The sequence below is a fragment of the Galeopterus variegatus genome, unplaced genomic scaffold, assembly GCF_000696425.1.
Source record: "Galeopterus variegatus unplaced genomic scaffold, G_variegatus-3.0.2 Scaffold169, whole genome shotgun sequence".
In the NCBI taxonomy this organism is placed as follows: Eukaryota; Metazoa; Chordata; class Mammalia; order Dermoptera; family Cynocephalidae; genus Galeopterus; species Galeopterus variegatus.
This window is the reverse complement of record NW_007726280.1, coordinates 214934-238155: the sequence shown is the minus strand read 5'-3', so window position 1 is coordinate 238155 and position 23222 is coordinate 214934. Positions and strand designations below refer to the sequence as shown.

The 23222-nt window shown below is 37.2% G+C and overlaps 1 protein-coding gene across 1 annotated transcript in view; it reads right to left on the bottom strand.

Moving 5' to 3' along the window:
* Positions 1-23222, bottom strand: part of SOX6 (SRY (sex determining region Y)-box 6) — a gene marked incomplete at its 5' end in the record, with an annotated part of 259721 nt that overhangs the window by 62654 nt on the left and 173845 nt on the right. Inside the window, one exon of the mRNA XM_008594985.1 lies at positions 21606-21793. Within this exon, the coding sequence (XP_008593207.1) occupies positions 21606-21793 (188 nt within the window). The remainder of the gene's footprint in view (positions 1-21605; positions 21794-23222) is intronic.

Below are 23222 nucleotides of genomic sequence, written 5' to 3'. Positions count from 1 at the left end.
TGACAGAGGGGCACGTGTGGGAGGGAACACGTACATGCCAAACACGCATCTAGGTTTAATTAGGAGAGAACTGAAAATGGCAGAGTGCAATGCTGTGAAGTTGATGAGAGGACAAAGGAAAGTAGCTGTATTTAAAATACAGCTACAGTGTATTTGCTATATCCGTTTCAAACATCTGGGCTTCCAATTATTTATTGAACTCATGTGTAAGAGTTATTTGGGTATACTGCAAACAATTATAGAACAGCAACATGCTAACTGCTTTGTAAAATACTTGCAGGATTGAACTCTAGATGAAATCTTGAACAATATGAGTGAAAACTGCTATGAGATTATTATCTTTTAGTAAATGTGTGAAAACCATGAAGAGGTTATCATGAGAAGAAAAAATTTTGTAAACAGCATGTTAATTAACTCAATAGTCAATATTTTATTAAGAACTCGTATTTTGCATATTTTTGAAGATTTAGATTATTTCCCATATCTGACTTTCTTTTTCTTTCATTTCTTTGTGGTATCCAAAGGCTTACTTGAGATTAAATGAGGTTAGACACATTTGTAAAAGACTACACATCTTGTTTGAAGATTACATAGCATATGTATAGATCCACAAAGCTTTCAAGGCAGTTCGTTCCCTTATATAATCAATATTTTCCTTTTTTCTCTGTATATGGAGCTCAGGAATAGATGTATTATTCTTGCACCCAGTTTTATGTTTTACTCTATTAAATTAATGATCCTTTTGTTAGGCTCCAAGGGAAACCAAACTGGTTAGGAGGGATGACAACAGAACAATGATGGGTACATCATTATGCCATGTTATTTCCTCTTGTTCCCACATCACTGCAACATTCCTCTGATTATTGCAGTCTCAAAAAATGTGCTGATCACTGTGTGTGTTACGCGACACCGCAACCCAGAGAAGCTAATACCCCAGATACAGTACATTATGCATGTGATGTAAATGAGATATGTGCTCTCCACACATCGGCCGTTTGTCAACAGAGAGCTGGCGAACAGAGAAGATGGGTGCTAGTGCTAGTTACTGCCTTCCACTGAGTCCACAGCACACATCAGTAAATAAATAAAATACAAATACAAATGTCCTGATCTTTACAACTGACCTTAATTGGCACAAACTTGAAATATTTTCAATTTAAAGTATATTTGGGGGTAGAGCTTTTTATTTGTTATTACATTACGAAAGAAAATGTTTCTCATCCCCACATTAAGAAATTAGAAATTGAAATGCAGTGTTTTATATATAGGCCATACCAGTGAGGGTAGAGACTGAACCGATTTTATTTTTCAAAAGCTCAGAAATCAATCTTCAGCTTTGTGTTTCAACAAAAAATTTATATATCAAGGCAATAATGGCATTGGAGCTGAATTTATGATTTCGTTCATAAATTAGAAAGCAGAATTTTAATTTAAATTTGGGAATTAAATAGTAAGATATTTTAAAATGTGGAGTCTCAATTCCTGGTGTAAAAGCAAGTGCTTTGATGCAATTAAATAATCTTTTCTGCAGAATAAGAAATGGTGCTTAGACAACAGGTTAACATTTCTAAGTGAAATAAAAGCAACAGCTCCAAGGGTTCTAGTACTAGATCATCGATAAACAAGCACATGTTTATTCCTAAAACCTGCGTAGCAGCTTTCCTTGTTCCTCTCCTCCCCCTGCCTAGACTAGGAGAAACCTGGAAAATTAGCCAGAGCAAGATATGAGACAGCGATTGTTCACTCAATCCCAAAGATTGTCTAATGAGAGTCAACTAAAATGGATTTGCACAGTGTCAAGGCAAAAAAACCCCAGTTATTCGTAGAACAAATAACTTCCCATGTGAACATTATAATTAGCAGTTTTTAAATCTCTGTGGAATTTTTAATGGCACTTTCAGACCAATTAATGACTTAAGAAAAGAAGATCATAAGTATAACAATTACACAAGCTACAAAAGTTTTAAGAATATAGCTCTTATTTAACTCTACTGCATATATTTGACACAAAGGAGAGTAATAACTAAAAAAAAGACTAAATCTGCTTTTCACTGATTAAATAAAAACCATATTCAAATTTATATCATGATCAAATTTTTAGTTTTCCTTAGGTGATGACCAAAACAGCAAAAAAATTGCTTATAGGGCTGGCCGACCTTTGTGCCTGCATCAGGACTAGCATATTAAAATCTGTCATTTATATAACGTTTCAAGTTGTGGATTGTGCTCTCTTGTTGGTAATATGACATGAAGGGCTGAGATTATTAGATTGCTGAGACCAAATAAACAAACAAGTTTTAATATTGATATATTCTATTCAGGAACTGTTTGGTTCGAAATATTAGTCTTCCTTGAAGACCAACTGACACATTTGCAGCACCCACCGTTGCACTCTCAGTTGTTCTAGAATTCATTGTCCATTGTTCTAAACAGTCACATATTTTGCCTTCTGGATGAACTAATTTGACTACCAACTTCACTCTCTAATATGGTTTCTATTTGAAGATAAGTCAATATTTAATATCTCTCAAACATCACCTATAGATAATTTTTTTTTTATTTCATTAAGGCACCTTTGAAAATTATAAAAGCTTGAGGAAATGATTCCGGAAAACAGTTTGTACAAAGCCACATGAAATTCATTAACACAGTGTTTTGATCTCGATCTCGTATTGTGCTGATCAGTCTACATTTAGCTAATTCTCAGTCCTCAGCTAATTCTTTCAGAAAAAATAAATGCTTCTTATAAACTCCAGAGATCTTTGGTACAACGGACCTGATTTACTTGAAATAGATTTTACTTCCTTCTACATCCTCTCCTTCCCACCACCACCCACAAAGATGACAAACAAAAAAATTGTTTTATTTATGGAAAAAAGTGATGACATACTACTTATTTATGCTATCAGCCTAAGGCAGCTTTGAGTCCACCCCATTTCAGTGAAACAAGAGGCAGGAGGCACACAGCATAAAGCTTCCCTTCTAAGCAGAAATCACTGACTCAGTTCCCGTGCTCCTCGCAATAAATATGGCCCATGCTCAGTCTTGGTGACAATCAGCATCTTATAAATTGTAAAGGTCTTTTTACTTATTATCTCATTTTTGAGGCATAATCATCCTAATTTTACAGAGCATACTGAGGCTCATTTAAGACTACAGACCTCCCCAAGATCACACAGATAGTAAGAGTCCGATGCAGACCTAGAAGACAGGTCTCCAGTCCTAAAATCCAAGCTGAATTCCTTCTACTGTTTTGCACAGCTTAATTTATGAGAGTTGACTCAGTTTTAGGTGCAGGTCATGAAATAAGGCACATTGATATCCAAGCTGGCTTTGAAGCTTTTTAAGTCAGTATTTATTTTACAAATTTAACTTTCTGAAGCTATTCATGTCTAAGACTACACTGCATTGCCATTCAAAAAATAAAATCAGCATTAGATTCTGAATATATTTGTACTGGTTGTCTCTCAGCCCCCCTAGGCTGTGCTACCTCCTTTGTGTATGGGTGATTCTTAGGCAGTTTAGAGGCCCTCTCAGTAGAGGCGCACACCCAGGAGCTCCTGTTACTGTGCTGCTACCAAGGACACGGGAGTATGGTAGGTAGATGCAGTATTACATGCTACAGCCTTGCCATCGAAGACTCTAGAGACAGCAGCTGCTTCTTGTAACTATAAGAGCTTGGAGAAAAATCATCAGTGGTCAGAGACTGCACCCTAACTGCAGTAGGCTGTAAGATTACAGTAAGAATTAAAGAAAGAAGATAGAGAGGGAGGGAAAGAGAGGAAGAAAAGGAAAGGTGGTGTGGGGAGGAGGAGGAGAGAGGGTAGGAAGGAGGTTAGGGAGGGAACAAAGAAAGGAGAAAAATATATTCTCATACACATAAGGAGGCAGAGACAGAGAAGTACAAACTGTGAGCAGTGGATCCCCAGCCTGCAGCATAGAAGGTGGAGGAGAAAGAGGCAGTGAGACAGAACTTGGGATGCCTAAAAGAGACTTTCATTTTCTTCTTTCTAAGTTCCAGTGTGAAGCAACCCTCCCATAATGTGAATTTCCTCTGTCCAGACACACTCAAAAGCACAGACAGACTCAGATAAAAATAAATTTTTATCCCCATAGGAGTAATTACTTCTTCCAAAGTCTGGACTCTAGTCACAAGCATGCAATCAATGAATAATTGACAGCATTTTTATCTTAGTGTTACTGTTAGGGGAACAGCAAAGAGAAAGACGTGGCTCTTCTTTCAAGTTACCAATAACAACAGCCTAACAGTGTAGTGCATTAGAAAGTACCGAATTCATATAGAGGAGGATTGGTACTTGAACCTAGAGTTAGCTGCATGAATTCTCAGCATTTCTGCTTTTATAAAAGTCTGTAATGGGGGATAACAACAGGTAACAACAATCCTGTCCTCACAGGATTATTGTGAAAATCAGATGAGATTTTTGTATAAAGGTATTTTCAGTCATAAATGGCTATAAATTACATTATTTTGATCTTTCATTTGGATTTACTATCCCATATCACCCTGAGGCTTCTGGCACTTATTAGCTGCTTCTACAATTACTATATAACAGATTGACTTTCTGCAAGAATATCCATGTGGAGAAACACACTCAATTTACCTCAGCCACCCACCACCATCATTATTATTCATTCTCTCTCTCTTTTTTCTCTCTCTCTCACACACACAGCACATACTTGCTCATACACAGAACCTCTGGGTTCCTTAGCCAGGCATTCAAGGCTTCCATCATCTGAACCCTATCCCTCTCTAACTCAGAGCCCACTGCTCTCCTGATTGAACTGTCTTCCAGGATTATCCCTCTATGAGGAGACACATGCCTCACATCCACGCTCATGCTGGGACCCCACCCGGACACTCCTCTCTGCATACTCTAGCATGCCTGTTCTTTCTTTGAAGCATTTCAAGTCTTTCCTACACAGAACCTCTCTTTCCACCCACTCACTGATCAGCAGGGCCTCCTTTTATCTTTATGAGTTTAATTACCCTTGCATCTCCTATCGCTCATTTGGCACTTGGGCCCTTTATTGTCTGGTTCACTTTTATGTCTCTATCCTGTCTCCCAAATCAGACTACACTCTCTTTCAGGGAAAAAAGGGACTAGTCAATATTTCTCTGAATCCTAAGCACCTAACATAAACCCCATACACTGAATGGTGAGCACTTCTTACTTAACATCCTGTGATGTCATATGGTCGCAAACAACAGTAAGATGGCCAGAAAAATATTTATTTGCATCTACCTTACTTGACATACATTATCATATTCTATGGTATATTCATCAATTTTGCCTTCCAAAGGAGTAAACAAAGGCACAGAAAAGTAAGTCCCCAGGAGACATGGATCATAATACATGTGTTGTTGAAGTGAAAAGATCATTAATTAGGCTGTGAAGCTGAGATTTGGACCTAGGTATGATTGACTTCAAAGGCTCCTTTTCCTTCTTTCATTCCTGATGTTTACCTAGACCTGGAGAAATCATTCCATGACAATCACATCAGTAGTCTAGAATAAGAAAGACTAACCTTGCTACCAACCTCTCTTGCAGGAGTGTTATTAAGACCAGAGAGCTCATGGTCTTAAAAGAATAGAAATGGTAAAGCAATGTTATTTTTCAATGTAAGAGTTCACTAAAATGTTTCTTTAAACTAGAGATGATGCTTGCCTTCTTGTCTCCATTTTACCGATGGGAAAATTGAGACTAATTTTATTGTTAATATTTTAATATCAACATAGGCAAGAGGACCCCAAATTTATGATTTCTCTTTTCATAAAAATTATGTTGACTCTCAAGATGGGAAGAGAACAACTTAGAGTGATCTTCTTTGCTGAGAACTACAGGGGACTCTTGTAGTCTAGAAGATATGAGAACTAAGGCCACTGGGAAATAAATTTTATAAGACACCCTTTGTGTTATTTCAGAACCAATGCTGTTGACATTATTTATAAAAATATATAAAGGGCAAATCAGGGTTGCACCAAAAATAAAAGCAAGCATTTCCATCCATAGTGGGAAGACGGCACTTTGGGAAATTCTAATCTTAGTTGCAAATGTCAAAGATGGCAAACTGGATCTTAGCTAAACGTGAACTTCTGCCAGAGTGCTCCCAATGGCACATTTTTGACAACCAGATTTAAGAAAATGCTGAGAAGGAAACAGTAGTGGAGAAAAAGCATAAAGCACATCCAGTGTGCAAAGTTTACACATATATGCTTATGCAGCCCTTGGTCTACCAGCCAAAAATGAAAATAAGTATATCAGTACCTAAGACCGTAAAGAGAAGAAAGTAGAACACACACACAGAGACGTAAGACAAACACTTATACTGTCACACAGACAGTCTCACATACACACCCAGGTCAATAGATACAGACAAACACACAGAAAATAAGTATATCAGTACCTAAGACCGTAAAGAGAAGAAAGTAGAACACACACACAGAGACTTAAGACAAACACATATACTGTCACACAGACAGTCTCACATACACACCCAGGTCAATAGATACAGACAAACACACAGATTCAGAGGAAGACCCAGACAGGGACTCACAGACATAGCTACAGATACACAAACCCAGATAGACAGACACTCATTCAGACAGACACACGGACACGAAGAGATACTGAAAAATACAGACATCCTCACAGATGCACACAGACAGGTAGACATACAGCAGATACCTACTCTCACAGATATAAACAGGTACAAGGATGAACAGATAGCCCCCCCCCACACACAACATGGAGTAGATCCATACAGAGATTTAGAACCACAATGAGAAAGACACACATGAACACTCACAGATATGCACAGACAGATAGCACACTCATATGCACACACACACACATTTACATGGAGCCATAGCTAATATGTGGTCTGTGAGCTTGTATTCAGGGCTCAACAGGACACATGCGCAGAAATTGGTATTGGAGAGAAAAATGAAGTCCGTCTGCTATTCTGAAAAGAATGTGGGATTTGAAAACAGGCCTCAACTTTTAACACTACCTGTGTGAATGTAAGCAAATGTTTTGAGCTCTTTGAACCTCATCCTCATCTGTAAAAAAGAATGATAAAAATTATATTTCTAAAGATGGTTGTTAGGATTCAATGCAATTAATGTGAAAAAAAATGCTTTGCAAACAATTTAAAACTCTGACATTTTAGTGATTGTTATTACCATGTTCTTAAAACTGCAACTGGCAAAGAAGGCTTCTTAAGAAAAGAAAGAGGGAAAGTATTATCCATCTCATCCACAACTATGAAGACTTAAGCAAATCTTTGAAAAAACTGAGCTATAAGGAACTAAAAATTCATATAAATTATAACTACAGAAAATTCTATTACTCACATCAACTTAGATCAGCTAATATTATATCGAGTGCCTGCTATATGCCAGAAATGAAATATTCCATTTAACCATATAATATGATTGGTCAAGTTACCATGTACAATACATGCCATACTTGGCATAAATATTGGCAAGAATTATAATATAACAATATAAGCAACACTAAGATTTAACACTTGGAGACCACATGAGGCTACAGAGTCACCACCATAAATACCTTAGGATCACATGAACATTGGCCTAGAATATGGAAAGGACACAGGAGAGAGTGTCTGGGAAACAGGGGTCTGGTCCCTTTGTTACCAATACCTTGCGATTGGATTTCACTTCATTTCTCTCTGCTTCTGTTTCCTTATGTAGAAAACGAGGGGCTGTACTAAATGATCTGTAAGGGCTGATACAACTTTTCTTATCGTGTGATAGATTGAGGAAGTGCTGGCTAATACTGTTTCTGTTGAGAGATCGCTAAACATATGCGTTTTTACTATATTTCTTTAAAAATGGAAAAATTTCATAACTATATCTCTAAGGCGAAAAGATCTATCATCCCTGGACTAGAGAAAATGTGGTCAATTTACTATGATTCTCTAAGTACAGAAATCGATTAAGAGATTTCCCGCAGAAATCCATGGACAGAGCTGACATTAGATCCCTAATTCCCAGGGCAAAGATCCCTGAGGAAAATCTTCAGGACATACTGAAGCCAACATCCATAAAATGAGATGCCAAAATCTGAAGAAAGTTGACATAGCTTTTAAGCAAAGCACCTTCCTCTCAGCTCAGGGAAATCCAGGTGGATACAGTTCCCCAAAGACATACAGACAACACAGTGTATTTTCAAGTGGTAGCTTATGTTTATCTGAGAAATATAAAAATCAGAATTTAGCCAGATTCTTTGTTAGACTTTGAAGGCAGTTTTTATTTTGTCAAGGAGCTTTCTGAAAATTTAAAATAATTTAGAATCTACTCAGCTATCCTAAGGTTGTGTATTGAACCCAACTTGAAATGTTCAAGTTTTACTAGACTTCTAAAAATATTGTCATTTAAATGTCAGTCTTATCTTTAAATTATTCCCCACAATCAAATGATTTCAAATGTAATATTTTGTTTTGATGATAATCATAACTATATGGTTTTTTTTCTTTAATGTGCATTTTTTAAAAATAACTGAAAAATTCCTGACAACAGGTTTTGATTATTTTCTGCAACTCAGATTTTAAAAATTGTTCAGTACACTGGGTGGATTCTAAAGACCATCTAGGTGGAACTCATCTAATTTGGAGGTTGAGAATTATTCACGAATACTTTATTAATTTCCTTATGTGGGGGTGATACAGCATTAAGTCACTTGACACTGAATTTGTGATCTATCCTTCCTGGGCAAATTGGTTGTCTTTCCAGTGGAAAAGTCTGACTTCCAGGACAACAAGATAATCTCTAAGCTCAGGAAGAGTAAGAATGCAAAAGAGTCTAAGGCAGATTTACATAAATATCAAAATGAGTTCCATCTACTAAGACCATCTTCTGGTCTTAGAAATCCTACAAAAGAGAAGGGAATGGTTTTTTTTTTTTTTTTTTTTTACAGCATCTATTTTCGTGACCGGCAACGGATCGCAACCCTCAGTGTCACGCCCGTACCGGACCGGGACCGGCAACGGGATCACAACCCTCCCAGGACAACAAGATAATCTCTAAGCTCAGGAAGAGTAAGAATGCAAAAGAGTCTAAGGCAGATTTACATAAATATCAAAATGAGTTCCATCTACTAAGACCATCTTCTGGTCTTAGAAATCCTACAAAAGAGAAGGGAATGGTTTTTTTTTTTTTTTTTTTTTACAGCATGGTTCTAGGAACCTGGATTATAGTTCCTTCATTAATCCTCAAACAACCAAGGGAACTAACTGTTATTAATCACAGATGAGAACACTGAGGCTCAGAGAGGTCACAGAGCTAGAGAGTAATGGAAGTATAATCTGAAGTCGAGGTCACTGACTCCAAAACACATGCTCTTTTCACTCTTCCACACTTCTCTAAAGTCCCTCCCACCCTTTATTTAAACTGCCACCATGATATTCTTGTTAAAATGTAGTTCAGATAAAATGTGCCCTACCCACAAATACTGTCAATGGCCCACAATTATCTAAAAAGATAAAACTTAAACTAGCCATGGCAACAATCTGTTTCAGTCTGCCTTTCTACCAATTATGTGTCAGGTACTGGACAAGGTTCCTTATACGGATTAGTTTATTAAATCATTGCAACTAATCCTTGTCCATAGAAACTATGAATATTAAATTTCTCAGATGGAGACATTTGAGCAGTCTACCTCCAAAGCCTTTGCTCTTATCCACAAGCTTAAGCAAGTGGATGGAGAAGCTAAAAAGGAAGGAAGGAAAGGGTGAGAAGGGGGGAAGGAGGGAAAGAGAAAGTAAAGGAAGGTGAGAGGGAAGGAGGAAAGAAGGAAGAAAAATGCCTGATATGTATATAAGATATTTTATTAGGAGGTTGAATATTGTATCATTTAATTCTCAAATCCTGACATTTTTACAGATAAGAAAATTGAGGCTCTGAAATATTTATTTAAGTGATAAAGCCAGTATTAAACTTTGGTTACCTTTCCATTATACACATCTAATACTGTGCTTTGTATATAATAAGTACTTAATAAAAATGGAATGGAGTTGAAAAAAGTATGTCCACGAGATAAAGTACAGAAGCAGAATCAGTCACATTACCCAAACTAAGACAAAGAAGCTAGGCAAAAATGAATATAAGAGATAAATGAAAGGTCTATTAAAAAACAGCCCTGAAAAATTACTGTGGTACTCAAACTGAGTACTGTAGTAACATTCTTAGGTATGTCTCATGAGGACCCACAGGAGAAAACCCACATTTCTCCTGGAAAGCTGTTTCATTTATGTAGTAGAAATACTGTGAATCTTGCAACACATTTCCTTTTTGCCTGATTACCAGGAAGCTCACAACCAAGTCTGTGGTTACCCCTTTAGCAATAAGGTAAATATGTATGACAAGAATTTTTGTGCACTTACCTTATCTGCTTTACTTTCCTACCCTTAATTTTTCTTTCCCACTATCTTCTATTTAGTATATCTGTTGTTTATTGTTTTACTGTAATCACTGCAAACCACCCAACCTTCTCCTTAATTTTTCTTTCCCACTATCTTCTGTCTATTTAGTATATCTGTTGTTTATTGTTTTACTGTAATCACTGCAAACCACCCAACCTTCTTTTTGCATCAAGGTGAGGTATAAATTCAAATAATAAATTTTATTAACTGTTTTTCTCCTTAATTCAAATAGAATAAAACCACTAGTCATTTCTAAATGTTGACAATGTCTGATCAATGAAGACTGTAAGTAAAGTTAAGGTAAATGCAATTAAAACACATAATGCATGTATTTATATTGCATGATCTAGAATAGCATATGTTCAAAGTATCCTCCCCAGAAATCTCAAAAACCCTTTCAGAGGGTTGACTACGCCCAAACTATTTCCATTGTAATACTAAGATATTGATTGGCTTTTTCATTCCTATCATCTTTTGAGTGTAAAATAGTTTTCCAGAAGCTACACTGTAATGATTCAATTTTAATGCAAAAGCAGGTTCACGAATCAAGCTGTCTTCTAATAACTCAGATATTAAAGAGATTTGTAAAACCATAATATGAAGCCATTTTCTATTTTTTTTTACTTTGAAAATATAGTTAATACTCAAAAATGTTATTTATATTTACATCTATTGGGTTTGTTACTATTTTAAAATAAATATTTTAGTTTTAATATCTAACATGATAAATATTGATAGATATATCTCATATAAATCAAAACTCTTTAGGCACTCAAATAATTTTTAAGAGTAAAAAAGGACTCTGAAACCAAAGAAGTTGAGAACAGCTGGTCTAGTAGGACTAAGAGATTAAATCCAGAAGAGATTAGATCTAGAAGGATTAAGGATTAGAAAGTACCTGCCAGAGTGGGAGGTTAGGTCTATAAAATCCTAATAATTAGTAAGTTTGCTCCATACATACCAAAACCAACAATTCTTCCAGAAAATGTATGTAAAATTATTAACAGGATGTATTGAATTTTAATCCTTTTACTAGGAGATACATTAACTGGATGTAGCCTTTTGACAAAACACATATAAACGAAACTAAAAGCTTTATATTTGCTCCTACCCCACCCCATCTCTAGGAAGTACCTTGAATCTTCTAATCCTGTATAAATTCTCACCATTTTTTCTGTTTACAGTGCAGAGAAGGAAAGAGCTAAACAAGTTTGTTTTTTGTTTTGTTTTGTTTTGTTTTGTTTATGAATTAGGCCTTAAATCAGTAGCTAGGCAACCAATCAAGTAGCCCTGACAACAAAAATAAAAAGAACTTAATGATTACATTCAGCCAGGAGCCTACATACAACACTACATAGTGGCCCAACGTTGTCGGTTCAAATGCAAAATCCAACATTAATAAAACTTACTTTACTTTTTTCCTAATGCTATAGCATTTTTGATCTGCATATTCTTTTAAGAGTATAAATATAACTTCATTTCAAGGAAATGTGCATGAAACACATATACCTTGTACACTTGAGCTCATGATTGTAGCATTCATTCACTTCATTAAAATTGATGTTTGAAACTCAGATGTGTATCTTGTTTTAGATTTTAAGTAAAATTGCCCTATAAATCTCACAGAGATGTAGGGAACAAATGAGATGATGGAGAGAGGGCATGCTGGAGTAAAGAGCTGCTCTTAGTTTCCTCATCTATGTCACAGGAATAGTAGCAATACCTACATCCCTGAATTTGGAAAGGTTCAAGAGAGATAGTACATTTAATAATACTTTTGAAGCATGGAACCACTGTAAAAATATTTCTTGTCATGATATGAAAAGTACTACACAAATGTTTTCTTTAAAAAACTGACTACTGCTCTGCTTTGCAAATGAGGATGATTACAATTAGAATTTGTCCCCTTACTATAAAATCTCTAATGTGCTCCACACTCACAGCACAAGTTGTTGTTATCTTGGGAATAGGGTGACATAGAAAAGCACTGCAACTGAACGTGTTAGCCAACTGCTCACAAAAATGACAATCCTGATTCATCAGTACTATATACACCTTTGAAAATAAAACCTCACTAGTCTGTGAGCTATATAAGCTCATTCATTTCAAACACACTTTGCTAAATAATTTTCTCACAATCCCCTTTCACTTATTGTTGTACGGCTATATTGATCTTCTGTCTAAACTTATCCTGTCATGCAACAATGAATACCTGAATCAATTGTATAAATAACAAGGAGCTATGGCAATTGACAATGTGAAGCAGAAGACATCCAGTATGTTTTTCTTTTTCAATAAAAGGGGGCAGTATTACATCAGTGTAATACTGATGTACCATTCCGGTATTTTTGCAAAGTATGGGTGAGGAGCAAGAATCTACCCTTGCAAAAAATGAACACCAGATTTTTGAATAAATAGGAACAAGTTTACAATGTGCCTCATTGATTGGATTATTATTTTCTTACTTTGTTGAAAAATACCATTTGGGCATGAGAAATGTATATAGTTATCAAGCATCAGGTAAAGTATTTTTTAAAAGCATAGATTAAAATTCTGCTTTTGTGGAAATATATTAAAGAATATATTAAATTAGTAGGAACAAAGCTCCCTACCTCATTACCATAATCAAATTTGGATGTTATTATCACGTTGGCTATGACCAGATCCTAGCAGGTAGCCGGTATGTACAATTTACTCTAAGAATGGGAAAAAAAAAAAAAAAAACCTGCATATTTTTGACTTTCTAAGAACTATCTAGTAGTAGCTTACTAACTAAACTTCCACTCAATGTTATTATCACGTTGGCTATGACCAGATTCTAGCAGGTAGCCGGTATGTACAATTTACTCTAAGAATGGGAAAAAAAAAAAACCCTGCATATTTTTGACTTTCTAAGAACTATCTAGTAGTAGCTTACTAACTAAACTTCCACTCTATCTTAAGACATTTTGGCCCCAAGAAGCAATACATCAGTGCATTCACCAGTGAAGAGTATCAAAGAGAGAAAAATTAATAAAATTAACAGATCTGCCAAGTTGCTTGAGACTGAGATCTTAAAGTAAGAAAGAACCTAATATTAATTGAACATCTCTGGTGCAAGATATGTGTTCTACATATGCATTTCTTCAAAACAACACTTCAAGAAAAGGATAATTATCTCCATTTTACAGATATGGTCATTGAGGCGCAGAGAGGTTAAGTAATTTACTTAAGTAACACAGAAAAAAACACAGGGAAAAACTGAGACCCAGGATTATTCAACTTCAAAATTCATGGTCTTTCTAATCTACTATGTGGCCTCTAATTCTATTACTGCTCCTGACCTAGCCACCTACTTTGTTTCTTTGTCTATACCATCATCACTAAATCCCCTTTTTCCTGACTAATATGTTTCCAGAGCCAGAACCAGCAGACACCATGGCATGGAAGAATATCCTATCCCAACAGAAGGTGACAAGTATACAGAAAGCAGGAAGTTCAATGCTTTTCTGCTTCGTAGTTTTTGTTTACTTATTCCCTGCCTTATTTCACCAAAGGTTTGAGATTGCCAGTATAAAAAGTATTTTTGTATGTAATAGGTTAAATATCATAGAAAATTAATAAATGAATCCAGTATTGTTCTACAAGTGAAAATACATTACCTAGGAATCAGGAAAGCTGAGATTTAAATCCTGCCCTGCCACAAATCCGCTATGACGGTAGGTTTTTCTATTATGTAAATTGAAGTGATTCCACCAGATCAAATGTAATGTTCCCTTCAGTTCTTTCACTCTACAGTTTTAATCTCATCAATATATTTCAGAAGCAAAATGTGATCATAGTGACACCTGATGAGGTCAAGCACTTTTCTCAAGCAATTTCTCAAAGATGAGGAGAACAGCAGCTCAAGCTATATGCATATAGATGTGTGATCTGGCTATTTATAAGCAGCTATGATCAGTAGGTAATCAATCTACTGGCTTACATAATACCTATGCAGGAAAGCGCTCTAACCAATCACTAAGTCAGCATTCAGACACCAAGAAGGTCAGAAAAGTTACGCATACTCTTTAACATTGATCCATTCATTAAGACCAACCCTGACATGCCTCTCTTCTAGCTAGAGGCCCTTATTTAACTCTGAGGACATTTAGAAGCAGTCTAATTAAAATTCTGCTGTATATTGTCATGACTAAAATACTCTCTATCTTAGAGATGTCAAAACAACAAAATTTGGTAAGCAATTAGCCTATAATATGATCTAATTGCACTGGTACTTAGGGATGGAGATAGTTGGTGTTCCTGGTGTGGAAAGCTAAAAACCAGGGCAGTAACTTAGACTTCTGCTGGCAGGATACTCACAATCCATAAACAGAAGCTATGTTGAAATGATGGAGCATAACAGCTCCTAAGGCGCCGTTACAGTCTATTGTTCCTACAATCTATATATTTAACAGCCCTAAATATCCTGTGACACAGCCAACCAGAACAACTCCATTGGTGCTGTTCTGGCCTATCAAGTCAATAACATTTCATTTTAAAGTGCCAAAATAGGGATTTATCTGATAAACCTAAACACACCATAGATAAACATGTATTCATATGAATATACTCATATATGCAATCCTATATGTGGTATAAAGATACAAGCATCCCTGTTCCTGTGTAGTAAATGTTTGCCCACATTTATGATACATACAAAGCCTGTCTTATATACGTATTGCTAAATGTAACCCATTACAGTGGACACTGTGATGAGCTGCCCAGATCACCTTTCAGGAATGAAAGATTTATTCCCTCAGCTGCTGGGAATGCTGTTGGAGTCAGCTCTCAGCTGTTGGCCCTCTTCGGCATTGTCTCAGCTGAAACGAGTCACCCCATTCAAGGTCATGTCCTCTTCCCAGGGTAGCCCTTATCCAATAACTTGTTGACACAAGTATATGAAAGCTCACCCCTTTGCCCCAACTTGGGACAATTCTGAATGGCCATGGCAGCCTCGAAGCATCCTATGGGATTGCCTAAGGCCTTCATTGAGACTGCATCACAGCACACCGTCTCTTTCTGCCCAGAACTGATTTGTCCTCTCCCTTTCACTAGTGGCAATCCTAAAAGCACTCCCTAATAGACCTGTGCACTAATCTCCATCTCATGGTCTGCTTCCCAGAGAACCCAAACTTGTGCTACACTCCTTTGTAAAGAATGTCCAAGTAAGAGAAAGAAGAGATATGTTTAATAAATTGTAAGGTTTATGACAGCAACACTGAAAAATTATCTAAAACTGTAATCTGGGTTGCAAAGAAGAAATTCATTAAATCTGATTTATGGATCTTTATATTTAAGGAAACTGAAATAATTCCAAGGTGGAGGATTTTTAAGACAGTTAAACTGAACTTGCCATAATCTGTTTTCCAATCTTATCTCACATTATATGTTTACCCTCTTTGGCTCAGAAGAAAAGCTGATCCCCAGAAGAAAAAGTAGTGTCCCATCAAACCTCATAAAACTAAGGTGAATATTTTGATTATAAGAAAGCCAAAGCTACCATCACAGGAGTCCTTTAGCTCTGTTCTTAATTTACTCTGACTATAACTCACCTAACAAGCAAGGATAAATATCTATTCTAGACACTAAACAAAACCTAGAGAATCACAAAATATGTGTTCAAAACAGTGACATTATTCAGAAGAGGGATCATGTTAAGGACAGATCATGAACAACTCATCCCTAAATATAATGGACTTTTTCAGTGCCCAAAGCTCAACCCCTATAAAGTTACCTACTGAGACAACAACTCCCTTTAACCAAGAAACCAGGGTTTCCTGGCTCTGTAGAAACCACTTTGGAGCTTACCTTCAGGAGCTCAGTTACATATTTTAGATGAAGTTTGGATTCTTTTTTTCAATCTTAATTGTACCTCTCATCTTTTTCCTATTCTTCCAAAGCAAAGTTTTATCATTTCAAACCTCAGATTTCTTCCTCCCAAGTGAATTAGGAAAGGCCAATGAGAAATACTTAGAAGTTTGAACTTCAATTGATGCTACAAATTCAACAATACAGGGTGATGATCAGATCAGGACTGGTTAGCTTAATCATCATCACAATATATAATCATTCTTTGTGTCCGTTAACCAATTTCTCACTAATTTCTCATTACCCCCCCTTCCCCCTCCCCTCTCCTTTTCCACCTCTAGTAACCACAGTTCTGCTCTCTCCTTCTGAAAGTTCAATGTATTAATGTGATTGGTCAACTTTGTACTCCACAAATATGCATAATCAATTACCTTTCAATACAAAATAAATTGGGGAAAAATGTAAATAAATAAAAATGGGCATTTCATTTGTTATTAATAAATGTGTGGTACATGTTTCATATATTATTGTTTGTGTATTAAATGCATTAAATTAAGATATGCAGGAGAAAGAAAAAACAATATAGGGTGCTATTGACTAATTTCTGTGTCCCCTCAAAACCCATATGTTGAAGCCCTAATCTCCAATGTGATGATAATTGGAAGTGGGCCTTTGGGAGACAATTAGGTTTAGATAAGGTCATGAGAGTGGATCCCCCATGATGGAATTAATGCCCTTATAAGAAGATAAAGAGACCAGAGCTCTTTCTCCCCCAGGTGAGGACATGGGAAGAAGGTGGCCATCTACAAGTGAAAAAGGAGGCCCTCACCAGAATCTGACCATGCTGGCACTCTGATTTTGGCCTTCTAGCCTCCAGAACTGTAAGAAATAAATTTTTATTGTTTAAGCCACCAAGTTTGTCGTATTTGTTATAGCAGCCAAAGTCGACTAAGACTTAAGGTCACAGTATCAGACAGAGAGAATCACTCCTGGAAGCAAGATATGATTTAGCCCTTCGGTTCTCAACTAGGAGTAGTTTTGTCCTGTTTCCCTCAGTAGGAGACATTTGGCAATATCTGGAGACATATCTGGTTGTCACAAAAGGTGTGTGTGGGGGGTCAGACAGCCCACCCACCCCCCCATGACAAAGAATTATACAGCCAAAAATGTCAATATTGCCACGGTTGAGAAACTCCTATTTAACCTAATAAACCAACTACACCCTATAGAATACTTATAAGATCCTGAAGTTTCCATAGCTTTGTATATTAACTCAATTGAAAAGGAGTTAAACTGTGTGAGTTTGTTGGCCAGTATGACAACATACTGAGAAAGCTGTTTCCTTCTGCTGATCCTCCCATTACTATATGAGGATCTCATATCTGTGATGAAATAGTATGTTTGTGCCTTACACCACAGCAGTCATTGATGAGCAGCAGCCATGGCTCTGAGCTAATCCATGGCCATGGACCTCAACAAGGGTCACAAGGTAAGCAAGAATGTGGGCAAGCCCAGGCACAGCCACTGCCATCACCACGATCGCTGCCTCCTCACCCAGCATACCAACTTCACATGGGACATGATCCAAAAAGCATGTGGCTTTGCCTCATACAAATGATGCACCATGGAGCTGCTCAAGGTCTCGGAGGACAAGCGGGCCCTCAAGTTCATCAAGAAAAGGGTGAGGACATACATGTGTGCAAGAGGAAGCGAGAGGAGCTGAGCAATGTCCTGCTGCCATGAGGAAAACAGATACCAAAAAAGGACTGAAGCACCTCCTCCATATGTGCCTAATAAAACCTTTACAGAAAAAAAGAAACCCTGCGCATCTGTCCTTCATATTCAAGGGTCACCCATGATTTAGTTTAAAGGTATAGGAAAAAAGATAAAGTGCCTACTCTGTACCAGGAGCTGTTCTAGGTGCACTCACATATATCTTCCTTCATTAAAACCTAAATCACTACCCTCATTTTACAGATGAAGATCAGAGAGCTTCATCAATTTGCCAAACATCACACAGCTGGTAAGTGACAACTCAGTGACTACTATTCTAAGTGAGAATATATATTTTTAAACTCATTAATACTTTCTTGTCTATGCAAAGAAAATTTCTGAATCACTAATGATTGTTATTACTCAAAGAAAATTTCTGAATAATTAATAGCTTTTAAAGGGGTGAAGAGGGTGATCAGCTTTCTTACCATATATCTTTCTGTATTATTGGAATTTTCAGTAAGCATATGAGGTTACTTCAAAAAGTTGATGGAAAGATTCATATTATAGTTTAATTCTATTTTCCATGAACTTTTTGAAGAACGCTTGTATATCACTTTCATTTGAGAACTAATAAATAAAAATAACGTGAAAGACTGAATTAAAAAATCACTGACATGCTTCTCAGGCTAATTTTTTATTAACCCTCAGCAAAATTGTAACATAAGAGATGATCCCTAGCACATGTATCCATTCTAACCCAATTTCCCACTCAGTATCCCTATGCTAAAACTTGTTCACTTAACCACATTTCAAAAGAGGATCTTATAAAGTTATTCACATTAAGATTAAATCTGTTATTATTTCATGTTATTTTCACTGAGTAGAAGACTTTTTCAGGTCAAAATATGACTCTATGTTTATGTCTAATATCAGATTGGTAGAAGAGGTTTGGGGGCAAAGCTTTTCTTCTCTTGTGGTCCTGAAACTGCACTCTATACATAACCATCTACTCAGGCAGCTCTTAAGGATGGACTCTGCCTTGTGAGCCCTCTGTCAAGGCTCCAAAATGGGATGGGACAGAGTGGAGAATGGGGCAATTAGTTATTGAGGGGAACCATGACTGGCATGTACAACTAATCCCAAGTACACAAAAGTTTATGGCTTGAAGGCACCAAAAGACCCACCACCAATACTTATATGAGGGTACTTCAAAAGTTCATGAAAATATTCATATTACCTTTCAATTCTATTTGTCCATGAACTTTTTGAAGTATCCTCATATATATATATATAATTCAGTGTAGTGAGAACTGAGGGTAAAGTCAAATTCTTTCCTAAGCTTTAGAAAGTCATCACTCTTTCAGAGCTAACCTTCCTAATTTGTGTGAGTGCTTTGATCACATACATGCTTTGAGAGTCCCAGCACACTTCCATTCCCTCAAACCCCTTCCCAGACCCCTTACCCCAGCTCTCTTCGACTATAGCCAAAGACTACCATAGAATGATCAAGGGTGAGAGGTTGATTCAGCGTGAACAATATCCCACTGTATCCCACTGTAATGGCTTGAATTGTGCCCCCAAAAAGATATGTTCAAGTCTCAATCATTGGTACTGAATATGACCTTATTTGGAAACAGGGTCTTTGCAAATGTAATCAATTAAAATAAAGTCACACTAGATTAGGGTGGGCCCTAAATACAATGACTGGTGTCTTTTAAGGAGAGGGAGATTTGAAGACAAAGACACACACAGAGGGAAGGCACACATGGAAGAGGGAAGCAGAAATTGGAGTGATGCTGCTACAAGCCAAGGAACAGCAAGGATTGCCAACAACCATCAGAAGCTAGGAAGATGCAAAGGAGGATTTGTCTCTGGAGCCTTCAGAGGGAGCATGACCCTGCTGACACCTTGGTTTGGGACTGGACTCCAGAACTGTGAGAATAAATTTCTGTTGTTTTAAGCAACCCAGTTTGTGGTAATCCATTATAGCAGCCCTTGGAAATTACTATACCCACATTTCCAGACTGTCACATCACCATACTTTTTGATAAGGAAACACAGGAAAACAAACACACACACACACTGGTTACAGCTATGTATTCAAATGCTTGGGTAACAGCACACATGACCACATGTTTCCCTCATGAAGTGACTTCTTCCACGTGCTAATTTTAAAATCCTTCTAGGAAATGTAGAAACTACAGTTTTATTGTAATGAATGGAGTCTCTACCACAGCATCCAAGTTAGAATTAGGAAGGACTGAAACAAAGAGGAGCCTCTTGGCCCCAACTTCAATAAGTTATATTCTTAGCCTTTACAGAATAAACATACGAATGAAAATAATTTTTAAAACATTTACTCCAAAACTATTACCAAAGACATTGTCCATCATGCCACTTATTTGCCCTCTTTTAAAAAATGCCATGTTTCATTGTATCAGATAATCAGAATTTTTCACCCCGTCACTACATAGCCTCTCCACTGGTCTCCATGTTTCCATTCTTAACCTCCTATACTCCATTCTTCCACAGCAGGCAGAATGATCACTTCACATGTAAATTAGATCATGTCAATACCCTGGACAAAAGCAGTCTAGGGATTCCCATCACACTCAGAATAGAATGAAAAACCTTTCCAGGGCTTGCCAGATCAAAAATGCTCTGTCCCAGGTTATCACTTTGACTTCACGTGCCCCTGCTTTCCCTTCTCTTGCGCCACTCTTGTCACGCCAGCCTCTTTGTTGCCGTCCCTGCACTCTAAGGGCCTCTGAGCTTATTGTTGCCCCTTCCTGGGATGCTCTTCCTCCTGTTCTCCATATGGCCTATACCATTGCTTCATTCAGATCTCTACTCAACGTCACTTCCTCTGAGAGTCCTCACCACCCCTTCTAAAATACCACCCCCTAAGTCCCTATTCCCTGAATTGCTTCTACTTTTTTCTCATGGCATTTATTTACCTCCTGACATTACATTATATGTTTAATTGTTTATTTTTTCATCATCTGTGTTCCTTTAGTAGAATATAAGCTCTCAGGGATTTTGGTCAGATTTGCTCACTACTGTATCTTCAGTGCTTAGAACAAAGTCCATCATAGAATAGGTACTCCACAAATAATTTCCTGAATCAAAAAATGAATGAACGGATTTTACAAATTGATTTATTTTTTTTTCCCTGGTTGATAGGAATCCTAATATTAAATTTAATGGTGAATCATAGTAACATCCTAGCCTTCATTGTGAGCATACATGCTTCTTCCTTTTTTAGTACAATGATATTCTACTCTTATTCTATTAATATCATATATCCCCTTTATTATATTTCTAAATATTTTGGAATGTGACAGAAAGACACACCAATAGGCAGGTAGGTTGGGTGCCTGGGAGGCAACCTACACTAAGTGGAAAAGGGTGTATTTATTAATTAGCAGTAATGCTTAAATGTGACACATAACAGATTTGAGTAAGATACAAGACAGGCGTCAAGCTAGAAACCCAAATCTTTGGCTACAGGTTGATGCTTGGAAGCCTGGAAAGAGCCAGATTAGAGTAAGCCAAAGGGTACAGCAGATCCAGTGAAAGAGGGAAGCAAGTTTTACCTTTTCATTCCTGCAGTTGTTCAGTCCCATATTATTCATGGAGGACAGTTTCCCATCAACACCATGTGGTTGTTGTTGCTGTTGCTCTCGCTGGATCTGTTCTCGCATCTTCCGAGCCTCCTGAATTGCTTTCATCACTGTATCCTGATCCCCAAACAGGGCAGGGGAGTTGAGACTGGATAGGATATCTGCATATATAGGATGTATTATTAGAGGGTTGTGAGGTGAGACTCAAAAAGTAATGCTACTATGCACTCCCCTGTAGAATACTGTATTCTCCCATCAAGGAAGGGGCACATTTGCTATTAAGAAAACTGTACAATAGTGTGCATAGAGCATAAAAAGCTAGGGTAAACAAGCTCTGCTCGGTATTTTCAGCCCTTGGAGGATATCCCAGCACTCCAGTCTCTCTAGGTTCTGTCTACCCACCTCCTCACAGATGAAGGTTCCTAGATTCCAATTGTGTATATATTGAGGGAAGATATCTGTTCTTGCTATATCTACAATTAGCGTACAATCTTGCCACTTCTGTGGGAGAGCAGTGGGGAGAAACGGGGCTGGGGAGATGAGGAGATGGCAGAGATGCCTATCCAGGCTACCCATTGTATTTGGTGTGCTAATGCAGGAAAGCTGTTTCCTGCTTAGCAAAAAAAAAATTAAAAAAAGAAAGAAAGAAAAGAAAAAGCTTGAAGCTACATGTGTGCTTTAGTGACATAGTATCTGTGTATTCATATGTCCACTGCAGGAGAGAGGGGGTGGGAGAAACACACTGCACTCTCTACTCCCCAGTTGCCAGCTGGTTAATGAGGCGTTCTTCTCATCGTGTTGCCTCAGTTATTTACCAAGAGAATGACAACCCATTCCCCGCACCAACTCGAACACCCACTGCTCACAGCTCCCTGTCTTCATGACAGTGAGGCTATAAGTGTGGAAATGATTTCCACATAAGTACCAAGCTTCAAATAAAGTGAGAATAAATATTTACTTCCATTATATTTCATGCAACACAGAGGGAAAAATTCAAAATTAAACTAATTTTCCTCCATATCTCGCATTTCACTATAGGTAAAATGAATACTTTGCGTAAATTTTTCCAGTTTTAGACAAAAAGAGGGCAATTGATGATTGATAGATTTCAGCTGCTACGAAAAATTTTAACATGCTCCACTTGTTCGAGGCCTGGTATGAGCATTTCACAGCACATGTACATAGGGATGTGTGTGTGGGTGTGTGTGTACACACTTCACACAGACAGATGGGACAGAGGAAACCAGACTACAATCAGGCTCACATGTGCATAGGCATTTGAGTTTGGAAAAAATGTCCAAGAATCTTTATGGAAAACTTTGAAAAAGTCAGTCACTTTTTAGGATATAGAAAACTCATATCTTTTGTTCTGGAGCTTTTTTGATAAAAAGACCATTTTTTATCCAGTATTATCTAAACCGGAGTGCTGTCCAAGCACAGGTGCTATTACTCCAGCCTGTTTCTAGCTAACAAATATGCTCTGCATATCTTATTTTCTTACAAAAATAAGTTTTGTAAGAACTAAGGCCTGTGACATAGTCGTCTCCGTCCCTCACAATGCTCAGTACAGCAAACAAATGCTTTCCAGAC